At 45.8% G+C, this 24,883-nt stretch overlaps 1 protein-coding gene across 1 annotated transcript in view; it reads left to right on the forward strand.

Moving 5' to 3' along the window:
* The window catches only part of LOC140695035 (uncharacterized), a 128,307-nt gene extending 106,468 nt beyond the window's left edge, over positions 1-21,839 (forward strand). The window contains exons 14-15 of the mRNA XM_072957990.1: positions 21,039-21,216; positions 21,415-21,839. Coding sequence (XP_072814091.1) covers positions 21,039-21,216; positions 21,415-21,561 — 325 coding nt within the window. The 3' untranslated portion in view covers positions 21,562-21,839. The remainder of the gene's footprint in view (positions 1-21,038; positions 21,217-21,414) is intronic.
* Positions 21,840-24,883: the final 3,044 nt, after the last annotated feature.

The following is a 24,883-nucleotide window of genomic DNA, read 5'->3' on the forward strand; positions in this document are numbered from 1 at the left end:
CATCCAGAGAAAGATAAAACGTTTACATTTCAAGGACACAGGAAGAGAAATCCAAGTTCCCACTAAAGGGGATTTTGTTTTTACAAGTTCAGAATGCCAAAAAATGTTTTTATCAGGCCTGGTTATTTCCAGAGTGAGTTTTTTTTTTTTTCTTATTCCCGATTAATGTTGTAAGTTTTGTATGTACATAAATCTGGCTGGGGTTTTACTTGGAGACTGGCAATCTGTCATTTCTTTTTCTTTTCTTTTCTGTTCTTTATTTTTTTTTTTGAAAGTTCTATTTCCCATTGTAAGGTCGGGTTCTCAGAATAAATTTGCTAGTAAGATTTCCCAGAGGGACAACTCTGTGGCATGAAGTCTTTGTGTCTACCACTCCTGGAAGATTCCCTGTCACCCGAGAATGCTGTTACCAGCCAGGAGGATGGTCCAAAATTTGGAGTTGAAAGTTTCCTCATAAGAGTTTTACTTTTATCCTGAAAAATTCAATGGAGGTAACCAAATTGAGGAAAACATTAGACCAGCCTCTTACCTAACCACTCAGTCCTGAACCCAGTGTCTTTCAACTTGGACCCACTCGGGATGTCTCCACTGGGTGGGTAATTCACCTCAGTTTCTTTCAACTGGAGGGCCACGTACCTGGATACACCGCCAGATAAAACTTAGGATCATCAACCAATATGTGAGATCTGAGAACCAGGAGAGACTCAGCCAAATTCATCTGGACCCCCCGAGGAGGCGGATGAGCACAAAGGGCCACTGCTGGTACCAAGGCTCTGGTTACTTGGAGAGTTCAGGTGGAGAGAAATCTGCTGTGGTGCTTCATGGTGTCCAAAACTGTTGACTGAAATAAACGTGCAGCCTAAAAGTTAAGAGTTATGTTTCATTTGGCGGGAGGACTCGAGCCAGGATGACCGTCTCTCAGAACTCTCTGAGGGACTGCTCCCAAGAGGTTGAGGAAGAGCTAGGATATATAGGAGCTTTACAACAAAGACCAGGTTGTTGGAACAATAAAAGATTACTTGTTATCTAAAGAAAGCCAGGTATCTCAAGTTCAAGAATTTAGTGATTTTGTATGAATGGGAGGAAGCAAATATTAGGACTCACTGAATTCATTTTTTAGACAAGCACCTAGCTATCTCGGGCCAGTAGCCCGTCCTTTCTTATTCTGAGTCTGCTCAGAGGGCACCATTGTGAGTTGCTGCAGTGGCTGGGCTGCAGGCCTGTCCTCGCCGGGGAGTGGCGGAAGCCTTTAATGACTTGGTATCAGTATTCTTTGTTTACTGACATGGTTGCAGTATTCTCATTCACATTGTAGTATTTTCGTTCACAGACCGAATATGGATAATCTGCAAACTTGGAAAGCAACCGAGATGGAATTACTGCAGATACCTTCTGCTTTAATAAGCCGTGTGCAAACATAAACACGGAGGAAGCATACACTTGGATTTGGAGGTGTAGGAAAGGGATCCTGCACATTGCAGGAGAACGCAATGCAGAATTCCTTAAGTCCAACTTTCTTTACTGTAGTGGTTTCTGAGAACAGTTTATGGTAATTAAACAACATTGACAAACGGTGGCACACATTGCTTTTAAGAGATGGCCGGCTGCAAACTTTTATATTGGACAGGTGGAATTCATAGGCAAGTGGTCAGGTGGATGGGAGAGAGATGGAGCCAAGGCCTGGGCCCAGATTCCGGTTTAAATTGCCATTTCTTCACCATAGGGCCTTGGAATAGAATGCATACTCTCAACCTGTTGGTGAATCTGTGAAATGGGCATGATAATATTCATTTCTTCCTGGGATTGTTGTAAGATCTAAAGAGTATTATAGCACACATGAAGCATTTAACACCCTGGCACTTAGCAGTGTTCACTGTGTGGGGCCGCCCCGCTTAGCGTGCGTCAGAGCCGTAAAGGCAGCATTTGTCTGTTGAGGATGCACTTGTAGCCCCTTGGCTAGGTTGTGAATTTGTTGATTTCCTTTAATACTTGTAACTCTGTGTGACATGGGCAGTTATTTTCATGGACAGATGAGGAATCTCAGGGTAAAGAAGACTGTGTAATTTGCCCAAGGTCAGACCATAATTTTGGGTGCAGGGGCCTCAGTTCAGCATGGGCCCCTGGGCCTTCTGCTCTCTCCGTTCAGCACCAGAGCCAGATATGGAGTTGGCTGTTTCCCTGCCCAGAATATCCGGCAGGACCCAAGACACACCTGGCCCTGTGCTGCTTGAGCAAAAACTCCGGAGGAGAGGGAGTTACAAAAGGGATAAACATAAAAACAGACGACAGCAAACTGTGATCAGCTCTGAGAAGGAAAGGAACACGTCTCGCCGTGCAGAGCTGGGAGCTTTCCCGTCTGGGCTGCTCTGGGGGTGTTCATCTCAGCTAAACAAGTTCTGCTGTTGCAGCAAGGCAGGAAGGCAGGGCGCATGTGGGCAGGTAGACAGGGCCTCATTGATCGTACTCATTCCCCATTAAGCGGCAGCTTTCACGGGCACTTACCTAGTAAACATTGGCCATAATCTTCACGCAATTTGCTTGGTAGTTTTATTGACCCCAGCTTTGAGATGAGGTCATTGAAGCTGGGGAGTTTGTTGCATGCCCGTGATTACCTTGCAAATACCCCCACTGGTCTTTCAACCCAGACTGGTGTGGCTGTCATGCCCCATCCCTGTGAATGGCATCGTGTAGCTTCTCCCAAGTGGCCCAAATGACTGACATTGATATGCTTAATTCGTAGGAAATGGTATGTGGCAATAAGAGAAAAAGATAGTAAGAAATTGTTTGGAAAACAAGAAAAAAACCTATTCTTCCCCAGCTGGGGGAGCGTAACCTGTATCACCCACCCTAATCACTGCCTGTCACCTCCTCCCTGAGGATTCTGTGTTCAGAAGCCACTCTGAGCCTTGGGAGAACATTTTTCCTCATGACACTTTTGACTAGGACCCGCGACATCTCTGTCCCTGGTTAACACTCTCTTCAAAGCCGTTTAAATTTTTTGCAGGTTCCTCCACTCTGATGTAAGAATACCCTGTATAACTTCTTGATGCAGCTCCTTAATGAAGATCTTGTGATGGAAACCTAGCCAAAACTGGGATGTATGCACATAGTGACTGCAACTTCAGCACATTGTGAGTTCATAATCAGAGGGGTGGGTGACTCAGGAAAGGCTTTTTTAAGGTAACAAGGGGAAAGTGAAAGGACGCTTGCTGTGTGAGAAAGAAACATCTCGGTCACAGCCAGCAAGACACCTGTGTTCATGATGGGGTGTGGCGAGTGCAGAGTTCTCACAAAGAAAGAAGTGATGTGATGGGAGGGAGGACAGTTGGGTAATTTATTGGGGAGGAAAAAAGTGGGCTGAACATTTCCTGGTTGAACAAGAGGATTGTGACATGACGTGCTTGTATTTTGGAGAGAAGGGTTTTGTGGGGACAGGCCTAGGAGTACGCTGTATGGCTGGGGAGTCAGCACAACAGAGAAACACAGAGAACCGGGCAGACCCCAAGGCCCAAGCTGGGGGAGAGGCTGCCCGCAAATTGGAACCCTGGAAGCTGGTTCTGTCCCTTAGCTGGGGCCTCAGACGTCACTTCACAGCCCAGTCCTGTTGATACAAGAATAAAAAACGTTGGGCATGAGAAGGGCTGTGTCCCAGGCTTTCGTTGAGCCCCTGGGATGTGCCCCACCAGATTTTGTTCTTTGACTTCATGCAGTAAAGAATTCAAGAGCAAGCCAGTGTTGAGTAAAGGTATATATATTCAGACAGATACATTGAAATGCAAGAGAAACGTCACGAGGTGTGGGGGTTTCATGCACAGATTAGAAGTAGGTACACACCCCACAGACAGAAGGTCTGTCTTCTCCAAAGAGGGACAGAGAGTGGTGACCGCGAGGTGGCGCTGTGTTGCTTGTTTTCTTGGGCTTGGTGGTTTCATATGCTAATAAGTAGAAGGACCAGCCTTAGGGCAAGGGGCTAGGATTCCCAGGGAGTTGGCCATTTCCCACCCTTTGACCTTTTGTGGCTATCATTGGGACTGCCATGGTGCCTGGGGCATGTTATTCACCAGGTTACTATTACAATGGATGTTTACTGAATCTCAAGATCTGCTAGAAGTTAAATCTCTTCATCCTGAGCCTCAAGGCCTATTGGGGGTTGAATCCTTCACCATTTTGATGTCAATTGCTGCGGCCTTCCTTGAATGGCTGTGCTCTTCCCCCTTCCATCCTGTATCACTGTGATGACACAAAGACAGCAAAGGCCGGGCCCTAACCGTGCTCCTGCATTTAACGGCAGGAGGTGTGGTGTGGGCTTATGATGACTCTGAGTGGTGAGAAGGATGTTTCAGATTTTCCCACGTGAGACATGGCGACTTACCAGCAGCCTCCCCAGATTTATCTCACGGGCATTATCGCTTGTGTTGTTATGGAAACAAAAGGCCAGCCAAGAAATAAGAATCACACAGAGGGTTGGAGTACTGAGATTTATTACGCTGGCGGGCTCAGAGGGGTTTCTTTTCCAAAGCTCTGAGCACCTCCAAGACGTGCACATGAGGTTTTATAGGGTTAATTACAAGTATGGGGCTAATACCCAATAAGGCTCAAACAACAAAAAGCAAGGAATCAGTACACTGAAGCTTATCAATTTGGAACAGATCACGTTACTGACAACTGTTGACCTTGGATTTTCGGGTTAGCTTATTAGCCCAGTAAACTGACACTAAACTTCATATATACCAGGTAGCCCAGCAAAACTTAGATCAGGAAACCGACACTTATCACACTTTGATTTGTGACTTAGCTTGTTAGGCCAGCTGTGGTTTTCCTTCAGTGTCACTTATCTTTTGAATTTTTCTTTTTTTCTTTTTTTTAATATTTAATCCAAATTTAATATCAGGGTTCTTTGGGAAAGAAATTTCTCTTTTTCTTTTCTTTGGTGATCTTTTAGGGGGGCAGTTAATTAGATGTATTTACCTGTTAGTGGAAGCCCTGGGGCTTCAACCCAGGACCCCGTGCACGCTAAGCACACGCTCTACCACCCGCCCCATCATCTTTTCTTTTTGGTTTCGCTGCCAAGAATCCTACAGCTGAATTTCTAGTCAGCCTTAACACTTGCCCTGACTTCATGGAATCCATTTTTATGAGTTTACTTCCCCCTGGTTTCATTTAAGTATTGAATCTCCATTTTCTCTTCACTCTCCGTTTTGCCTTTTGTTGTTATGGTTGTTAAGCTGTGTTTAACAGAATTGTTTAAATTCTCTTTTAGCAAGAGGCTGAATGTAAATAAATATGTAAGCAAACAGCACAATTAAATGCTTTTATACATTCTGAGCTGTTTAGTAGTAACTTAAAAACCGAATAGAATAGTAAAGTGATAGTATTTTAAAAATATTTTTTAATTTTTCATAAAAATATAGCTGATTTAAAATATGATATTAGTTTCAGGTGTACAATAGATGCTCCATTTATAGTTACTGTAAAGCATTGTCTGTATTCCCTGTGTTGTAAGATACATCCCTCTAGCGTGTTTACATTACACGTTGCAGTTTGTATAAGAAAGTTGGGTAACGCAGACTCTGGAACGTGGCTGTGTATGACTCAGGTTCACGCTCACCCTGCCTGTCAGAGCTCAGGCCTTCACTCCTTTCTGCAGGGGAGCGAGTGGAGGCAGCTCTCATCAGCGCTGTCACCACCCTCTGAGTGGCAGTGACAGCAGTGACTGTGTGTGGACGTGCAAATTGTTTTTCCAAGAGCTTTATATGCGTTTCTGCATTTAATAATTAAAGCCCTCCTGTGAGGAAGCGTTTTAAGTTTTTAATGCATAATACATTTTATTTTGATATTGATAGATTTCAAACCTCTGGAAAATTTACAGGAGTAGTACAATAAACGCTTAGATACAGTTCACTTTAAAGGGCACTATTTGGCTTTCTGTGTCTGGCTTATTTTAGCATAAAGTTTAAAGGTTCATCCATAATTGTAGCCTGAATCAGTACTTTATTCTTTTTGCTTGATAATATCCTTTTCCTTTGTTTTCGTTTTTGGTCTATTTAAAAATATTTTCATTGAAGTCTTGTTAGTTTATAATTTTGTGTTAGTTTCTTGTGTACAGCAAAACACTTCAGCTAAATAGGAACCTACCTGTATTCATTTTCATCCTCTTTTTAAACATAAGTTACTATAAGATATTAAATATATTCTCCTGTGCTATACAGTATAAACTTGCTGTTTATTCTTTACATACTCAGTATCTGCAAATCTTGAACTCCCAGTTTATTCCTTCCCACACCCTCTCCCCACTGGTAACCATAGTTTGGTTTCTATGTCTCTGTGTCTGTTTCTGTTCTGTAGATAAGTTTATTTTTTTGTTTCTTTCTATTTTTTTTTTTTTAGGGTCCACATGTGAGCAATCTCATATGGTATTTTCCTTTCTCTTTCTGGCTTACTTCACTTAGAATGACATTCTCCAGGTCCATTGATGTTGCTGCCAATGTCATTATTTTATTATTATTTTATGGCTGAATAGTAGTCTATTGGACAAATATGCTACAACCTCTTTATCCAGTCATCTCTCAGTGGACATTTCGGTTGCTTCCATGTCTTGATATTGTAAATAGTGCTGCTGTGTACATTGGGGTGTAGGTGTCTTTTTCAATTAGGGTTCCTTCTGGATATATGCCCAGGAGTGGGATTGCTGGGTCATCTGGGAGGTCAATTTTATGTCTTTAGAGGAACATCTATACACTTTTCCACAATGGCTCCACCAAACTGTATCCCCACCACAGTGCAGGTGTGTTCCCAATTCTCCGCAGACTTTCCAGTATTTATTGTCAGTGAACTTCTGAATGATGGCTATTCTGACTGGTGAGAGGTGATACTTGATTGCAGTTTTGATTTGCATTTCTCTGATAATGATATTGAATATTTTTTTATGTGGCTACTGGCCATTTGTACGTCTTCATTGGAGAAAGGTTTCTTTAGGACTTCTGCCAATTTTTGAATTGAATTGTTTGTTTTTCTTTCTTATTAAGTGTAAAAACTGTTTACATATTCTGGGAATTAAGCCCCTAGCAGTTTCATTTATTGTAAATATTTTCTCCCATTCCATAGGTTGGTTGTCTTTTTGTTTTGCTTACTGTTTCCATAGCTGTGCAAAAGCTTGTAAGTTTAATTAGATCCCTCTTGTATATTTTTGGTTGTTTTTCTATTGCTTGAGTAGACTGCTCTAGGAAAACATTGCTGAGATGTATGTCAGATGTTTTGCCTATGGTTGCTTCTAAGAGGTTTATAGTGTCTTGTCTACATGTTTAAGTCTTTAACACATTTTGTATTCATTTTTGTATATTCTGTGAGGGAGTAGTCTAACTTCAATGATTTACATGCAGCTGTTAAGTTTTCCCTACACCATTTGCTGAAGAGGCTGTCTTTACTCCATTGTATGTTCTCACCTCCTTTGTCAAAGTTTCAATGACCAAAAGTTTGTGGGCCTATTCTTGGTAAATGTGTTTATCCGTTCATTGATGGATGGATATTGTTAGTAACTTTTGGCTACTCTGAATGATACTGCTATGAATATTGATGTGAAATTTTTTATGAGAATATGTTTTCATTCTTTTGGCTGTACACTTGCCCCGCCATATCTGTAGTTTCCACTACATGAATCCAGATGGTTGATTGTAAAGGGACTCGAACATCCTTGGATTATGGTATCCAGGGTGTGGGGTTCCTGAAACCAACCCCCCAAGGATATTGAGAGATGACTCTATATGTAGGAGTGGAATTGCTGAGACATATAACTCTAAGCTTTTGAGGAAATACCAGACTTCTCCAAAGAAGCTGCAACATTGTTCCTTTCCCCTGGCCGCATATGAGGTTTCTCTGCCTCCTGAACGACATTTGTTATTGTCCATGTTTTGGTTATAACCATCCTAGTGGGTGTAAAATGAGATCTCATTTTGTTTTTGACTTCCCTAGTGATGCTGAGCATCTTTTCATATGATTATTGGCCATTTGTATATCTATTTAAATTCGTGGTAAATTTAAAAATTGGGTGTATTTTTTTGTATTGTTCAGTTGTAAGCATTCGTTATATATCCTGGATACTACTCTCTTATTAGATACATGCTTTGCAAAATTTTTCTTCTATTCTGCACATTGTCCTTTAACTATATTTTTTTAAACATTAAAACAATTTCTTTACAAGGGAGGTAGTTTGATGTAAAGATTTATTTTATTTTTTTGCAAAGCACGCACTCTCTGACTTGAGATACCCTTTTCCCCTGTCATTTCACTTTCTTGATGATGTCCTTTGTAAGAAAAAGGTTTTAGTTTTGATGAAGTCCAGTTTATCTGCTTTTTCCTTCTATCACTTGTGCTCTTGGTTTTGTATCTAGGAAACCAAAGCCTATCCTAGGCCCACAAAGATTTATACTGTGTCTTCTTTTAGAAAGTTTATAGGTTTAATTTTTACATTTCTGTCTGTGATCTATTTTCAATTAATTTTATTTGTTATATAAAATATGGGTGTTCAGATTCCAGATTGATTCTTTTGCCTGCAGATACCCAGCTGTCCCTGAACCATTAGTTGAATAGACTATTCTTTCAATGGAGTGTTTTTGGCCCCCTAGTGGAAAAGTGTCTGTAAATGTAAGTTTTTCCCCGTGGGTTTTTATTGTGTCTCTTAGACTTATTTATCCAAACTTATGCCAGTATCATACTGACTTAGTACTATAGCATTTTAGTACACTTTATAGTGAGTCCTCCAACTTTACTCTTCTTTTTCAAGGTTGTTTTTGCTGTCCTGGGCCCCTTGCACGTCCATGTGAATTTTGGGATCAGTTTTTCAATTTTGCATAGAAGTCAGCTGGAATTTTGATAGGGATTCCACTGAATATATAGTTCACTTTGAGGATTCTTAACATTTTTAATAATATTGTCAATCATTCCATGAAAATGGGATGTCTTCCATATATGTAGATCTTTTAAAATTTATTCTGGTGATACTTCAAAAAGTTCAATGTACAAATCTTGTAAATTTTTGTTAAATGTATCTCTCACTTTATTTTCAATGCTGTTGTAAATGGAAAGGCTGAATTTCTTATGGGTGGGACTATGTATCAATCTTCTTATTTGTAGAATTCCTTCACAACAAATACCCTTGGTATATATTTGCTACATAAATCTATCCACAACTATTCCCCGCCCCGTGTTATAAGAAACCAAGACCCAAGGTAAGCTACTTGAAAACACCTATGTGGAAGTGAGAAATGAGACCCTTGGGTGGGTCTTTGTGCAGATGATACTGAGAGCTTATTCTGAATGGCTTCTTCTTAATTACTTTTAAACAACCCTTTCAGTGTATTTAGTCAGATACATTAAGATTATGCCCTTTTGATGTGCGGAGTAGCTAAGACTATAATTTTCAAATAAATTCTAGTGAGAGTGTTGTACTTGAAACCTAATTTGCATCAATCTTTGAAGATTTATGTTTCAGGAGCTTTGACTAAAGAACAACTGTCTTTATTCTATAATGAGAACTAAATGCTCAAGCAACATGTAAGAGTTTGAGCAAACTGCCCCCGCCCCGTAGTGCTGGGTGGCTGCAGCTGTAACTGGAGTCAGCACTTACCTCTCCCAGTATGCTTGTGCTGATCTGCTCAAAGTGGTTCGTCCAACAGTTTGTCAGTAGTCTGTTGGACAAAGTCATAAAACATTGATTGAAGGTTGCTAGAATGCAATATATTCTTATTAATATTAAGTAAGCACATATTGAATGCTTACTGTATGATGGAATTGTCCCTCAGCCTCACATGAATATTATTTCTCTTGAAACCTCACATATTTCCTTGTTATTCTCACTTTACAGATAAGGAGACTGAGAATTAGGTCTTCTCTCTTTTGGGAGGAGCTCATTATTAATGATGGGCAGTTGTAAGGAAAAAGATATTGATTCATCATGAGAAAACATTTTTGTGAGAGTCAGCAATGAAGAAGATGAACACTGAAGAAGGTGATCATTGTTCGAGTGAGACAAGCCCTGGGTTGTGCGGAGTCAGCATCCCTGTCCTAGACACGGCACGTGTAGAGCTGCGTGGTGGGTGAGGCGGCGCGGCCGTGCAGGGAAAGCGGATGCTGGGGCCTTAGGCTGTGCTCAGGCCTGGTTGGGCTTTCTCCTAAGGGGAGTGAACCATCATTGACAGATTTTAAGTAGGAGAGTGGGGTGCTCTCATAGTTCATATTTGTCTTCTAGAATCTTTGGAAACATTTAGAAGGCTTGGCAGGAGATGATGTGATGAGTCAGAGTAGGGTGGCTGCGAGGTGTAGCAGTGTCCAATTTTCAAGTGGTTTTCAGGCCCAGGCTTGTGGCTTAGTAGCCGTGTCAGTTTGAAGGACGCACGCAAGGAAGTGAAACAATTTATCTAATCAATTGAAGCAGTGATGTACCCAACTCCCAGGACTATTGTGGAGATCCAGTGAGATACACTGTGCAGTGTGCAGTGTGGTCTGCAGCAGAGAGTCAGTGCTGAGTGAGTGCCAGTGAGTATCTGGTAGGTCAGTTGAGGGTAGTGGGACTCGGAGTCTGAGGATATCTGGTCCCTGAAGGAGGGGTCCATTCACATCTGTGAGTGATGGGCCTGAGTTGGGAGACGCAAGGAGACCTTACCCCCCGACCAGGGGCCCTGGTAAGGACGGCTATGGGAGGAACACCGTGAAGTCAACTCTTTGCATGTGGAGTTGGAGCTGCCTTTGAGACAACTAACTGCAGTGTCACGAGCTTAAAGAGGAGATCTGGGCCCAGGTTGTGCATTTTCCTAAAATCTCAACTCCTAAGGACGCTGAATTATTGATCACTGAACGTGAAGTCATACTTTAAAGGACAAACGAAAAGTAGTATTATCCCTGTCATCAAAGCTCACGTCTATTTATTCATCACTCACTTTGCTAATTGTGTACTTACAGAGCTCACTTCACCGTCCTCCCGTGGGCTCAGGCTCCACAGAAAAGAGCTGGTGAGACTCCCTCTTTTCTAGAATAAGACACATTTAGCTTGTAGCCTTCTGTACCTCGCCAGACTTAGGATATTAGTTTGTTGGTTTAATTGTATTTTCTGTTGGCCATGTCCTGACAGGAGAGAAATTTTACCTCATGGTCATGTTTCAATTAGCTGTTACTGAGAATTGCTGATCTGATACATAGTGTATGTATTATATTAACTTTGTAGAGTAGTTATCATTTTTCTGTCTTTGCCCGTTAATTTGTTTGCCCCTTCAGTGTTCTATTCTTTTTGGGGCCTTATTTTTTTTTTAATTAAAAAATGTCTGTTAGCAGTTAAAAAAAAAAGCAAAGAAAAAATGCACATGAGAACTAAATTTAGAAAATGTCTAGTGTGTTTTCTGTCTTGGCAATGGAGGGTTCTAGAAACTCCTGAAAACCTTCATTACACAAGTTCCTTAAAACGCTGATTGAGAAATAAAACCTTCCTTCCTCATCTTTCAAGCTGCACAACTCATTGTCAAGAAAGTGAGGGAAAATTCTCAGAAGCCAAGACAAACGAGAAAGCAGGGTTTCTGAGAGATACGTGAGCGTTAGAAGCCGTGGTGTGCTGGTGGGCTCCTGAACTGATTTTCAGTTGCCTTGACAGGAGGGAAGCAGGTGAGCCCCAGACCTCTCACACTAGGAGTTGGATGGGTGATCATAAAATGGGCCAAGCCCATCCTGAGAATCTTGGTTTACTAAAGGGTGAAATAGGAAAAAAAATTCCTCAAGACAAGAAAGTAAGAAAAGTCAATTTTGGTGGAAGAGGGGAAAAATAACAAATCCAAATTAAGGATATAGTTTAAAGCTGTTCTGGCATGAGAGTGACCACAAACTCCTGGCAGAAAACCACAGCTACTCCTTGATTGATAAGTTGTGTTTTGAATGAATCAGTGAACAGCAATTCCGAAAAAGGCCTCCAGAGTCTTGTGGATCAAGATACTGGACAGCAAACACCTCTCTTCCAAGGTCTCATTCAAATAACCAGAAAGGTTTTAAAGGAAACTAACAATAATCTGAGTTGTATTTATTGACATTACTATATGCTAAGAATTCAGAGGTGACTATGGAGTTGTCTCCTCTTTTATGGACCTTATTTTCTCTTTGGGGAGAAAAATGACATAGTTGGGTATCTTGGTGGAGGGAGGTGTTAGTCTGTTGCAATTAGCCAGGAGAGGAGATTAAGAAAACAGTGAAGGGTGGGTGAACTTTTTAGCTGAGGACAGTCTTGTTCACTTGGCTTTTAATTGCAGGCTCAATGAGCTGTCACTGGAGGGAATAGATCTTACGGAAGATGGACATAGCTCAAGCCTCTTTGGAATGGACAAGTGAACCTGGAAAAAGACAGTCAAATCTGTGCAGACATTAAAGTTCACTTGAACGTGCTCCATCCCTGAGCCAAAGATAGGACAAATATGCAGCAATTCTTGAGGACAGAAGAGTGGTTTTTAAGGTTCTCCAAGAATGAATCCCATGGAACCGAGATGGCCAGTTGTCAAACTGAGACTTTGTTCTTTGGACGGTGTACCCAGCAAGGGTATTGGCCTTTTATATGTTTCCATTTGTCTTTAATACATGTCTGTTGATGAGGGCATGGGCACAAATGTTTGACACCTTGTCGAGGCGATTTTGGATACCTGCCTAGAAGCACGGGCACAGTTGCGGCTGCTTCATACATCTTGCAGCCCATCCCTTTCCCCGGCTCCGGGATCACGGCAGAGTGATTCCTTGTTGACCTGTCCGTTTCCTCTGTGACATCATAACCCATGAAAAGACCGGAGGATATTAACTTGGCTTTGTTAAATTCAAAGAAACAGATCAAATATGAAGTCAGATTTGTTCTTTCCTATTTCAGTAGTACCATGGAGACGGCAGTTTGGGCAGCTTTTTGTAGTGTCCTGGAGGCTTTCTCTCTCAGCTTCTGGGCGCCTCTGTTGAAAACACTTCATAGCTCTCTGGCCTGCTGGAAAAGCACTCTGCCTGTTTTGCCCTGAAGATGTGTTCTGTTTATAAACTCATCTCTACTCCTTGGAAAACAACTCAAGAAAAACTCGGTTGGTTTTCCACCAGCCATGGGCAGGGGTGAGGTAAACCGTGTTATTATTTCATAAAATAATAGTAATAATAGTAATAGTAATATTAGTAGTAGTTGTAGTAATAGTAATAATAATAATAATAATAATAATAATATTAATAGAAGTCTTAAAACAGGACAGAGCACATTGGAGAGAGTCAAAAAATGCTTTCTGGCTTAAATCAAAAGTGATGACTAGTGATTCCATGGCTGCTGTATTTGCTAAGCTAATTACTCCTTTGCTCCATTACACATTTCTTTTATCTGAAAAAGAAATACAAGGAAATGGTTTAAAAAAAACTCAGAGAACAAAAATACACAAGTGAAAGATGTTTTCCCTCATCCTCTGTTCTTTCAGCCCTCTCTGGAGATGCCTCTGTTTACTATCCTTTGGGTGCTTTTCCAGATATGCTTTGCACATTCCCACCTATGTATGTAAATTCCTTTAAAATTTTAGTTATTTTTAACTTAAAGGGGTTTAAATCCTCAAGTGGCATCTGGCCGGGTAATATAACAGAACAAATCTGACTCCATATTAGATTTGTTCCTTTGAATTTAACCCTATGCTCTGTCACCTAGGCTTCATCTTGCTTGTAAAACAATGTTGCCTAGAGCCTGAAATAAACAGGAGACCCTATTCTGAAGGCTCTGACCTTTAAGGATATTTAACACTTTTTCATTCATTAAAAGATAGCAAATTGCAGAATAGAAAATAACGTTTCTTTTGTTGGAGGTTTACAGGGATCTGACCCACGCAGATAGCTGCAAGAAGAAAGGATTCTAACAAGAAGGAATTCCTACACTAAGAAGTTTGCACTAACCAAGCACATAGGAAAGGAGCCTGAATTGTGACTTGGGGAGATGGTTTTCCAGGACATTAGTTTGCCATCTAGGTCTACAGAAACTTGCTATTCCATGCCCCAACATCTGGTCTCCCAACTTATTGGCCTGTCCTGCACTGAGGAGAATTAATTTCGACTTGGTAACACTCCTATCTACCTAGAAAGCTGGGCACTGGAGCTGAGTGTTATGGAAACAGGCCAGCCAAGACAAAAGCACCAATCGGAGTGTTGGAGTACTCAGAATTATTATGCCGGTGGGCTCAGAGGGGCTTCGGCTCCGAAGTTTTGAGTACCTCCAAGACGTGCACATGAGGTTTTAAAGGCTTAGTTACAAGTAAGGGGGGATTAGCCAATAAGGCTCAAAGAACAAAAAGCAAGGAATAAGTACACTGGAGCTTATCAATTTGTAACAGATCACATTACTGACACTTGTTGAGCTTGGAATTACGAGTTAGGTTGTTAGGCCAATAAACTGACACTAAACTTCAGATTTACGAGATAGCCCAGCAGAATTTAGATCAGTAAACTGACACTTATCACACTTAGATTTGTGACTTAGCTTGTTAGCCCAGCTGGACTTTTCCTTCACATGAGGACAGCTCTCCCACACCCAGGGAACTACTGTGAGCCCTTGATGTTTCCACTAGGGTGGGGTATGGTTTACCCAGGAGGGATGGGGACTATGCACCAACACTCAGGCAGTCTGCTCTGTCTGGGGCTCTGATCTTGTACCATCCCGCTCCCCGCCAGCCCAACACCTGGGACAGTGGAGCTAAGGCAGAGATCCTGCCTGCCTGTTTCCCAGCGTGTAAAAGGGGAATATGTGCTCTTCCCAAGGTAGTTCTGAGCGACAACACCTGCGGGTGCTTGGTTCTCAGAGCAACAGAAAACCCAGCTCCGCGTGGGGGCAACGGGTGTGATCTCCCTAGGGTTTCTGCAGAAGCATCGGACGGAGGGTTGGATCACGGTGGTAAAATTGAGCTGCGGGGCTTGAAGGGTAACAGAAGGGTACAGAGGCAGGTCTGCCGCCTAGGGGTGCCCCAGAGGTAAAGCTTTTTTTCTCCAACTCCTCTAAGACCCTCCCTTCTCCAGATCCCTTCCTTCTCTCTGCTCATCCTGTCCATCTGTATCCCTCCAATTTTCCCGTCCTCTCCACCCGCTCCCATCTTCTCCCTCCCTCGCTGTCCCACCTTCTCTCACAGAACCCAGAGAGGATCGCTGGCCCTCCTGCGCATGCGCAGTCAGTGCCAAGTGGTCCGCTGGTTGGGAGCTCCATATCCGAGCCGGGGATCGGGCCCAAAGGCTTCTCAACTACGTCGCCCGGTAGGCCTTTGGTTCCTGCCTGGGGTCGGGGCCTCTGACTGTGGAAGTGCAAGGTGGGGGGCTCCTGGGAAAGGGGTCAGGCGGCTGCGGGAGGGCGGTCCGCCTGTCACAGACCCCAAGGGCGCTAGTCAGCCCGTGTTCAGATGAATTGCTCAGGCCAGACCCCTCTGCCAGCGCCACCTGCCCCGGCGTCCCGGCCACAGTGTCCAGGGCCTGGTGTACACCTGCCATCTCTCACCCAGCCGGGATCCCCTCAGTCCGCGGCTGGCGTCCCCTTCCCCTCTCCCTCCCGCTAGTCCTCTCCTCCCGGGCTTCCTCTTCTCGTCCGGCGGCCCGTCCCCGCCCCTGGGCGGGCTGTGTCCCGGGCGGGCGGGGTCTGCGGACCCGGACGGGGGCGGGCGCCTGGGACTGTGGCTGGGGCTGTCCTCCGAGCGAGGCTGCAGCCCGCGTCCCCCTCCCCGCATTCCCTGCCCCGCGACCCCGGGGCTGCCCTGCTCTCCCTTTCCCGCTCCCTGAGGACCAGCTCTGTGGCGTGGGCGCTGCTACCTGGGCTGAAAGCCTCCGGCTCTAACGCCCAGCTTCTCCTGGTGGAGTCGGGAAAAGGGAGCGTCACTGCTAAGCGAGGTTCTGTCTCCCCCCTCCATGTTTCTGCCTCAGGTAAGTACCTTGAACACTTTCAGGTGTTATGATGGCGGTGCTTGTTGATGTCACGTGTTTTTATAGTGAGAGGGATTGCAGTGGTGAAAGCAGGGCTTGGTTCTGTTAAAAATGTGCTGAAGGCATGAGGCTGTGACATCCTCCTTCCTTCCCTCTCCCAGGGTGAAAGGAGTGATCCTCGATTTTCAAAAGATAGTTACAGTCCCTAACTAGCCCAGCCCAGCTATTGTGTGTTAACAGGAACAGCACCACCAGAGGCCTTGGAGACCCAGGCATATTGCAGTCCTAAAGTGCTCCTGGCATAGTTTGGCTTGTTTAGGTTTTTTGTTTTTCTTAAATTGTGGGACAGACTAGTGTATAAACTGAAAAATAATTGTCAAGAAATAATTTTCATAGGACAGTTTTATTGTGATATAGTTCACAAACCATGAATTCCATCCATTTAAATGGTACAATTCAGCAGCTTTTTGCATATTCACAGTGGTGCATCCATTATTATTCCAGAACGTTTTCATCACTTCAGAAAGAGCAGTGGAAATGAATGACCTATCCACCCCTCCCAAGTGGTGGTTCTAAAGAAATTTCTTGGCTATTCCTGACCATAAATTAACTTGTTATATTCCAAGAAAAATCTGGTAGGAATTCTAACCAGAATTGAAATGAATCTGTCTATCAAAACAGGAAGAATTTATAACTTTATGGCATAAACTTCTTCTACCCATGAATATATCTGGGACCCTATCTTTTCATCTGACCAGAGCCTGGCCCATGTGAAGTTCTCACTACTTTTTGGGCTTGTGAATGATGAGATTCTATACATCGTTAGTTGCAACTGTAGCCTTTCACAGAAGAGAAAAGTAACCTCAGTGAAGCAAGTGACTCTCTGATGGTCAGAAAGAATGACAGCCAGTGCTGGAGTGATCCAGTGGACTTGGTGTTTGCAGCTAGATTTCTCGACCACCTACAGTTAAGGGGATTAGAGAGTTCTTTTATTTTTTCTTAATGGCGTTGCATTTATTTTTACTTATTTTTTAAAATTATTTTTTATTTAAGTGTAGTCAATTTACAATGTTATTTTCAAGTGTGCAGCAGAGATTCAGTTATAAACATATGCATATGTATATATATATGTTTTAGATTGTTTTTAGTATAAATCACTACAAGAAATTGAATATAGTTCCCTGTGTTATATAGCAGGTCCTTGTCATTTATTTTATATTTACTAATTTGTATCTGTTAATCCCCCCTTTCCTGCCTGCTAAACACAGTTTGCATTCTATGTCCATGTGTCCATTACTAGGAGCACCGTTTTTCCTAGTAATATATGCTCTTTTGCTGCTTTCAGTTTCAGTAATTCCATCTTATCTGTGGGCGCTTTTCTTCTGGTGGCCTTAATGTGGTTTGCACACGTGGTAATAGAGATCTGTATTTGGGAGAACCCCAGGCCTCGTGTAGTCCCTGGTACAGAGTGCCCACTGAATTGATGCTTGAACTGGGAAAAAAGCACAGTAAATGTTGGAATTTCCACTATGGTTGAGAATTCTATAACCTCTTTTGACAAACTTAATATTGGCTGCACCCATTCTGGGTAATTTGGTGGAAATTCATGTTATGGTGGTGAAGAGACGGGGCCTTGTATGCTTCTTCTCTTTCTGTTTTCTAACACTCATTCTCCTGGGCCTTCCAGATCCTCCCCTAGAAGTGCCAGGTCTGGCTTGGTGCTGCACTGAGGCAATATTTGTTAATAAGGCCCTTTCCTCATCTCTTCTGAGCCTCCGGTTTTTTCTCTGCACAATGAGGGCTTAGACTAGATAACTACTTTTCAGTTTCTTTTAAAGCCATGTTTCCTTTGAGAAACAGAAAATGCAAATCTCTCCTCTCAAACCAACCCTTTAGATTTTGAAAAGTCCTCCAAGGAGTGACATAGCTCTTTGTGGAAAATGAATGTGATTGTGATTCCAGGTGACACAGAAAAGACTCTTCAGAGATTGATTGCAGGGAGAGGGCAGGAAAGGGGCAGTATGTCACACTTTCTAGTGTGAGCACTGGAGCAGGGGCTTGGATTTAAATACGGTGTCTGACGTGGCCTCTCTCTAATCTTGTAGAATGTGATAAACTTCTCTACCTCAGTTTCTTGATGTGTCAAGTTGGGGTGATAATATTTTAAGGCTTTTGTGAAACATTATGCACATAAGCCATTTGTGTATGGGTAGAAACAAGACCTGCTAGGGATTCAGGGATTTGTTTAAAAAAAAAAATCTTGTCCATAGCACTCTGTCTGTATGTATTTAGTAGTTCCTGAAGGGTGAGGGTGAGTCTAAAGTCCATCGTGGGACAGGTGGCCCATGGTAATCTGTGCCCCTGAATGCCCCCTCCTCCCCAGTCCTCTTCCTCAGTCCAGGATGAAGTTCCCTAGTAGATTTACTCAGAGGTCTTGTGAAAATGGCTATTCATTTTATTGTTTCACCAAGAAGGGCTGCCATCATGACCTCAGCCCTCCCCGGCCGCCACACCTACCCGGATCCCACCCCGGTCCATGTCCACTGGCCCCGCCAACGGCGCTGCCGTACGTTTACCGTCTGTGAGACGCCGCCCCAGAAAGGATGTCGGCCGCCGACTGACGCGGCCAGAACTAGTGGCCCGGCCAAGCAGGCCGCCATCCCCAGCAGCAAACACCGCCATGGTCCCGGGCAGCTGCACACTTCCGGAGCCCGCTGCCTGCCCCAGAAGCGCACGCCAGCCCTCGAGGAGCGCGGCGTCTTTATCCATGGCAACGCCGCGGGGCCCTCCCCTAGCGCTTGCGTCTGCGTCCTCCCGAGGCTAGACGTGCAAGGGCAGAACTTTCGGAGCCAATGGGAGCAAGGGCGCGGCCAGGACGGGGGTGGGGGGAGGCTTATGGGGCAGCTGGGCGGGGCCGGGGCGGGCGGGGCTGCGCGGAGGTCCTCAGCTGCAGGTGGCACCGGCCGGAGGCTGGGGCAATGCTGCCAACAGTGGGCGCGGCGGCGGGGCAGCGGGGCGGGGGCACCCTCACCTGTCTGTGTGCGGGGCTCAGCCTGGGCTCCGCGGCCTCCGCTTGCACCGGAAGTGGACCCAGGCTACCTGTGGGCAAGATAGAGGACTGAGCCCAGGCAGGCACGGCTGGCCAGGTAGGGCACCTGAAGTGCAGATCCGCCAGGCCGGCTGCCGGCCTTGAATACGCGCTGCTAGGCAGTTTCCAAGAAGACGGGATCTGTCCCAAGAGGGGAGGTAGGGCAGGGTACCAGATGCCTGGTTGGGTGCGGTCTTACAGGAGAGCCACGTTGAGAGGGTGCAGAGCAGCCCCTGTGTTGGCGGGGCTAGGAATTTGGGGTATAGGGTGGGGATGATGTGTGCCATTCCCTGTGGTCTCCCAAAGAACTCGCACCCCCAAGCAAAGGACCCTGCTCCCTCCACCCTTCACTGCATCCCCTGCCTTCCCCATCACCACCGCCCCTGCCCCCGGAGTGTCCCATGACCTCTCCCCACACCAGGCACCGTCCCTGTTACAGGTACTTATCTCCTGGTGGTTCCAGCCCAAGGGTGGGGGCTGTATCTAACCAGTTAGGATGCCTGGAGCCTTTGTATGAAACCTCAGACTATAATGCAGGCGTGCACAGAGGCCCCTCAAACAGGATTCCCTGCATTCCCTCCCCACCACGCACCCACAGCGCAGCTGCCACACCAGGCCAAGCCTGCAGGAGGACCGCTGTTCCCTCTCCTCCTGTCCCTGATCAAGAGTGCACCGCCCACACTGCTGGGTATTTAGTGGGCCTTAGAAGAGCAGCTGGTATTTTCATGGACAAATATTTGCTCTTTTGGGAAGAGTTGAGTGCAAAGGGATGTAGGGTATGCCTTTTCTGTTGTCCTGGAACTGGTGACTAGGATGCAAACTTAAGTCAAAGCAGTTTTTAGAGAGAGCCGCAATATATCTTACCCAAAGATCACTGTTCCCCTACAAAGGCAACACCACCTGGCGGGTGGGGTCCTGGTCCCTCTTTCTGGAGGTTGGGCTTTGCACCCTCCAGCTGGGACACAGCCCGAAACAGCTCTGAACACGCTCCAACAGGCTTTCCCAGCACAAACTGCCTTTATTTTGAATCTGGCTGAAGGAAGAGGCTGAGAAATCTGGGTAAATCTTCCTGGGTGTAACCATGCCTTTTGTGCTGAATGAAAGAGCGGCTCTCCACATGCTAACAGCTTAGAACTGAATGTGTGTCGAAGCCTTCATGCATGTAGCATGTTGGGAACAGCGTTTCATGGTGAGGGGAACTCTATAACTTACATGTGTATGGGGAAGCCCTCACTCCAACAGGGTTTTCCTGCACAAACTGCCTTTATTTCGAAATTGGCTCTTGCTGAGAAATCTTGGTAAGTGTTCTTAAGTGTAGCCATGCCCATTATGCAGGATGAAAGAGCGGCTCTGCACTTTTTCACATCTCAGAAATGAATGTGTGTTGAAGCCGTCATTCATGTAGCGTGTTGGGAACACAGAATTTAGTGGTGAGAACTATGTAAATTACATGTCTATGATGAAGCACTCTCTCGAGCCGGGTATTCCAGTGCATACTGCCTTTATTTCGAAACTGGCTTCTCAGAAGCCTGTGGTCTCCACTGCAGGTCTGTCTCCAAACCCAGGGCCAGCATGGTAACTCTGCTCCCCCTGTCTATTCTGGAAGTTCTAGGTGTCCTCCATGGCCCTTCCACCATTATGTTTTTGGAAAACCCCGCAGATGGAATGGGCCTGAGAACAGGAGAGCTGGATGCCAGAAGCCACTGCCCAGTGTGAGGCTCCTGGGAGGGGCATCTCCTCTCCGTGGGCTCTGATCTAACCTCCCCTCTCCCCCACCCCCACCCCTCTCCTCCTGCATTTCCTGATTGATCCCTGGATAATGGTCCATACCAGGAATGACCTGGGAGAGGTTTTATGAGTCTTTAAGTGGAAAAAAAAAAGAAATCTTTAGACAAGTTACTGAAAGTAACTTCCAGCTTTACCGGGAAAGACCTCATTCCAATGTTTAAGGCTAGTTGACAGGGTGTCAAATTGCTTAACCACTCACATCTGAGCAAGTGCTACCTCTCTCTCCAGCTGCCCGCAGCATCCACCTGTGGCAACTTGGCCAAAAGAAGGCAAGAAAGCTCTTTCCCCTCGCCAGCACCAGCGTGGCTTTGGAGTCAGTGGAGGCTGAGAGAAAGAGCCCCGCCCTGAGGTTTGAGGGGCCTCCAGCCACAGCCAGAGGAGCGGGGGTTTTCAGAGTGGCCCAGCAGGGAAACCAGGCAAGGCCACCTGGCCCAAGTCTTCCCTGCCCAGAGAGCCCCATGAACTGCTTTGGGCCACACTCCCCGTTTGGGCCCCCTGCAAAAAGATACCACGGGAGCCACACCTGAGAATGCAGAAGGACAGCCCTTTAGCCTGGGGTCCCAGCAGGTGTGTCCTGTGAGACCTGTGGCCACATAAGTTCCTTGTCTCTCCAGGTCACTGAAGGGACTGTGCTGGGCATCTTGGTGGTCAGGGACATGGGAACACCTCTAAACTCTGAAGAAGGACAGAGAGACTCTTCCTGGAAGCAAGGATTCCAGGGAGACACCTTGCCCAGAACTGGGGGACTGTGTCCTGAGTAGACCCCTGGGAGGCAATGTGGGGCTGTGGGGTCCTCTTCTGAGAAGGGAGCAGGTGAGTTTTCCGGGGGTGGGGTCCTGCTTTGTCCAGATATGTCCTTGTGTAAGACTCATTTACAAACACCTCCAAGTCCACCTAGGGGTGGCCCCAGAGGTGGGGGTAGAGGAGGAGAGTGAAGGGTGCAGACTTAGGGCCCCCTGAGCCACCCAGGGAGCCAAGGGTCAGTGGGAACATCTTGGGAGTCTAGTGCAGGGGTGGAGGACGAGCACTAAGAACATGCCAAGTCATGCAATAAAGTGACCCGTGACCACGAGACACAGGTGGCCGTACACCAAAAGAGGCAGATAGAAATTTAGACCCAGGATCTGAGAACCTTGAGAGGGGCTGGAGGGTCCCAGGAACCCTCAGGAACAGCTCTTCTAGGGGCACAGACATCCCAATACACACATTTCTCATGGAAGCTTTTTGGGGTGCAGAGTGAGTTACCAGGATCCTGAACTTAGTATGGAATCACGGTTCCTGGCAATAAATTGCTGTCATTTGTCCCTGGACATGCACAGGGGAGCTGACTGCTGTGGGGGTCACTGCAGGACTAGAATCTTCTGGTGTCTGCTCTGTGACCACAGAAACCCAGGGGGATTTCTCAACAGGAGAACCTGGAGACCATGCCTGCAAGGACCACCCTCATGGGATGGCCAAGGAGCTCGTGGTACCCAGGTCACCAAGTGACGAAGTTGTGAGGTTGCCTGGGGAATCGTGGGGGCATGTAGATTTCTGAGGTCAGCACGTGGGCCCAGCACTGCTGGATGGTCTGCACAAAGAGGGGCCTGCCCTCCTGATGATGGCTCTTAACACCTGCAGGGAAACTGCTCCCAGGGCTCCTGGAGGTCCATATTGAGAGTGTCCTGCCAGCCTTGTGGGGTCACCTTCCCCTGATGCAGAAGCAGACCTCTCTCCCTTGAGGCCCAGGGGACACCTGGCTCAGGTGCCACCTGTGTGCCCTGGACACGCAGAGCCCCAGAGCTCTGGCACAGCCTGGGGTGTGGTGGTGTCCGGGCAAGAAAGGCCCTGGGAAGGGGGTCATTCAAGGGCAGAGGCCACTCTGCAGGGATGCTGGACCTGGCAGCAATGCACTGCTTCAGTACTCCCTTGGGTTGGGTCTCCAACCTGTGGGATGGAAGGGCCACTCCTTCCTGTGTTGCAGTCGGGGGAACTAGATCCATCGTCAAGGTCAGCCCTGAAAATGGAGGCTGCGCTACCTCCATTCCTGGAAAGAAAATCAGTCCCCTCCAGTCCAGGTGATTCAGAAAGTCATTCAGCAATGTTCGGGGCCCCCACTTTAGGCTTTGAATTAGAGCTGAGCGGCTTAGGAGGCCAGATCCCTGACCGTGGCTCCAGGAGCAGGTTTTCTGCTGGGGGACAGGATCCTCACAAACACCTGTGTCTTTGTGGGACACTCCCCTCTGACAAGCTGGGAGGCAGGGTGCAGTTGTGGGAAATCGTGTTTACATGAGCAGAGGGCCACCATGTGGTGGGGGCACAGGAGACTGTGAGAATGAGTCCCACAGCCTTTCTGGAATCAAAAAACTGGCAAATGTGAAAAAGTGCATAATTTGTTTTATTGAACAGGCTGCTTATGTACGTTTGGAGGACCAGGTTCAATGACTCAGCATCCCTCCAGGACAATAGCCTCAAGAGAAGAACAGACAGAGCAGGAGGAGATCTGGAGTTTCTCCCAGGAATGAGGTGGAACAGGGATTTCTGCAGATTTGCAAGGAGTCCCCGACCACTGAGCATGGGGTTACAGCCCCACGAGCCCCTGTCATGTTTGGCTTGGGCTCTGGTTCTGGCCTGCTCATGTATTCTTCCAGCAGAGTTCCAGAAACTCAGAGGGTGGACTTAGAGGGGCTGCGTTTGGAACCTAGTGAGGAGTTGGAGGGTCCTTTATATTGAGTCCCTTCATCCTAATCACCGTAGCTGAAGCCCAACACCCCCCAGGCCCCCATGGTTGCCGTGGAGGGAGAACAAGCCTGGCAGGCGACCTAGGGGTCCCACTACTGTGTCCTTCCCTTGTCTTCTTTCCCTTTCACCCCGGAAGGTGTGATTGTCTCGTGTCATGGTGGCCTCCACAATGTCCCTCCCAGTAATCTCTCTTCTCCATCAGGTGGGGTTCCCAACCCCGCTCAGCCTTCTCTGCATGGATGCTGAAGGACCAGGCCCACCTGAAGTTCTGAGCTCGAGCAGTAAGGTGGAAACAAAGAAACCAATGGAAAAAAGAAGCAAGTGTTTGTGGCAAAGCTCCCCACCACAGAGAAGCTGCCCTGAGTGGAAGGGAGAGTGTGGGCATGCCCGTTTGTTTCCTATCTCCCAGTGCTCTTAGCTTTCTTATTGCCTACCTGCATGGTTACAACAAAATGATCTGCAAAACTGAAAATATTTACTCTCTTGCTTTTACAGAAAAGGCTGGCCAGCCTCTGGTCCGGTACCAGGCAAGAGATTGGAGTTCCTTTCCAGTTTGGAAACATCTTGGCAGGCCCAGGTTTGCAAAGGTCTTTAAGAGTAGTTACGGAGTTTTGCTTTTAAACTTTTTTACGGCTGTATATACTTGTGAGATGTGGTTGTGATGTATAATTCTGAGCCGGGATTTTCTCAAACTGTTTCTCACTTCTTATACCAGACATTCCTAAATTCCAAGTGGAACTGCATATTAAGGAAGCCATGGAATTTAGCAAAAGGATACAGATCTCATTTCCTTTTAAGCATCGGTGTACCTCCATCATGGCAGTATTTGTTATGTGTTATTGATAGGGGAACTAAGTAGTAAACAGATTAATAGAAAATAGGGGATTTTAGGTACACAGGTTCATCTTTTCAACATTGTTTGTAATATTTGCAGTTTAAGATGACCATTCCTGAGAAACAGGCAGCCTCTTAGAATGAAATAGCATTTCCTCTGAACCATAATTAATTTTTATTTTGTAGACAGCAGGAAGGGTAATAACACGTCACACATTTGGGGACGTCAAAGAGAAAATGTAACTTTCTGGGAGCGCACTCCCCCGCCTCCCCCTGCCCTTTTTACTGTCCCATTCTCCCTGGAAGGCTCTTTCTTATCTTCTGCTCATGGCTCCAGTAACTCTTTCTTCCTCCTTGTTCCTCAGCTGGTAAGGTTAGTTTTCTACTTTGAACAAGCAAACAAGCCAACAGAAGAGAAATTTCACAAGCAACTCCCAGCACATCCGCTCGCCTTCTGATGTCTGTGACCTCACTCTCGGTGCCCCACCGCTTATTAAAAGTGGCATCGAAAGCCAGTTCCTCCAAAAG

Source organism: Vicugna pacos, unplaced genomic scaffold (assembly GCF_048564905.1).
Source record: "Vicugna pacos unplaced genomic scaffold, VicPac4 scaffold_125, whole genome shotgun sequence".
NCBI classification, from domain to species: Eukaryota; Metazoa; Chordata; class Mammalia; order Artiodactyla; family Camelidae; genus Vicugna; species Vicugna pacos.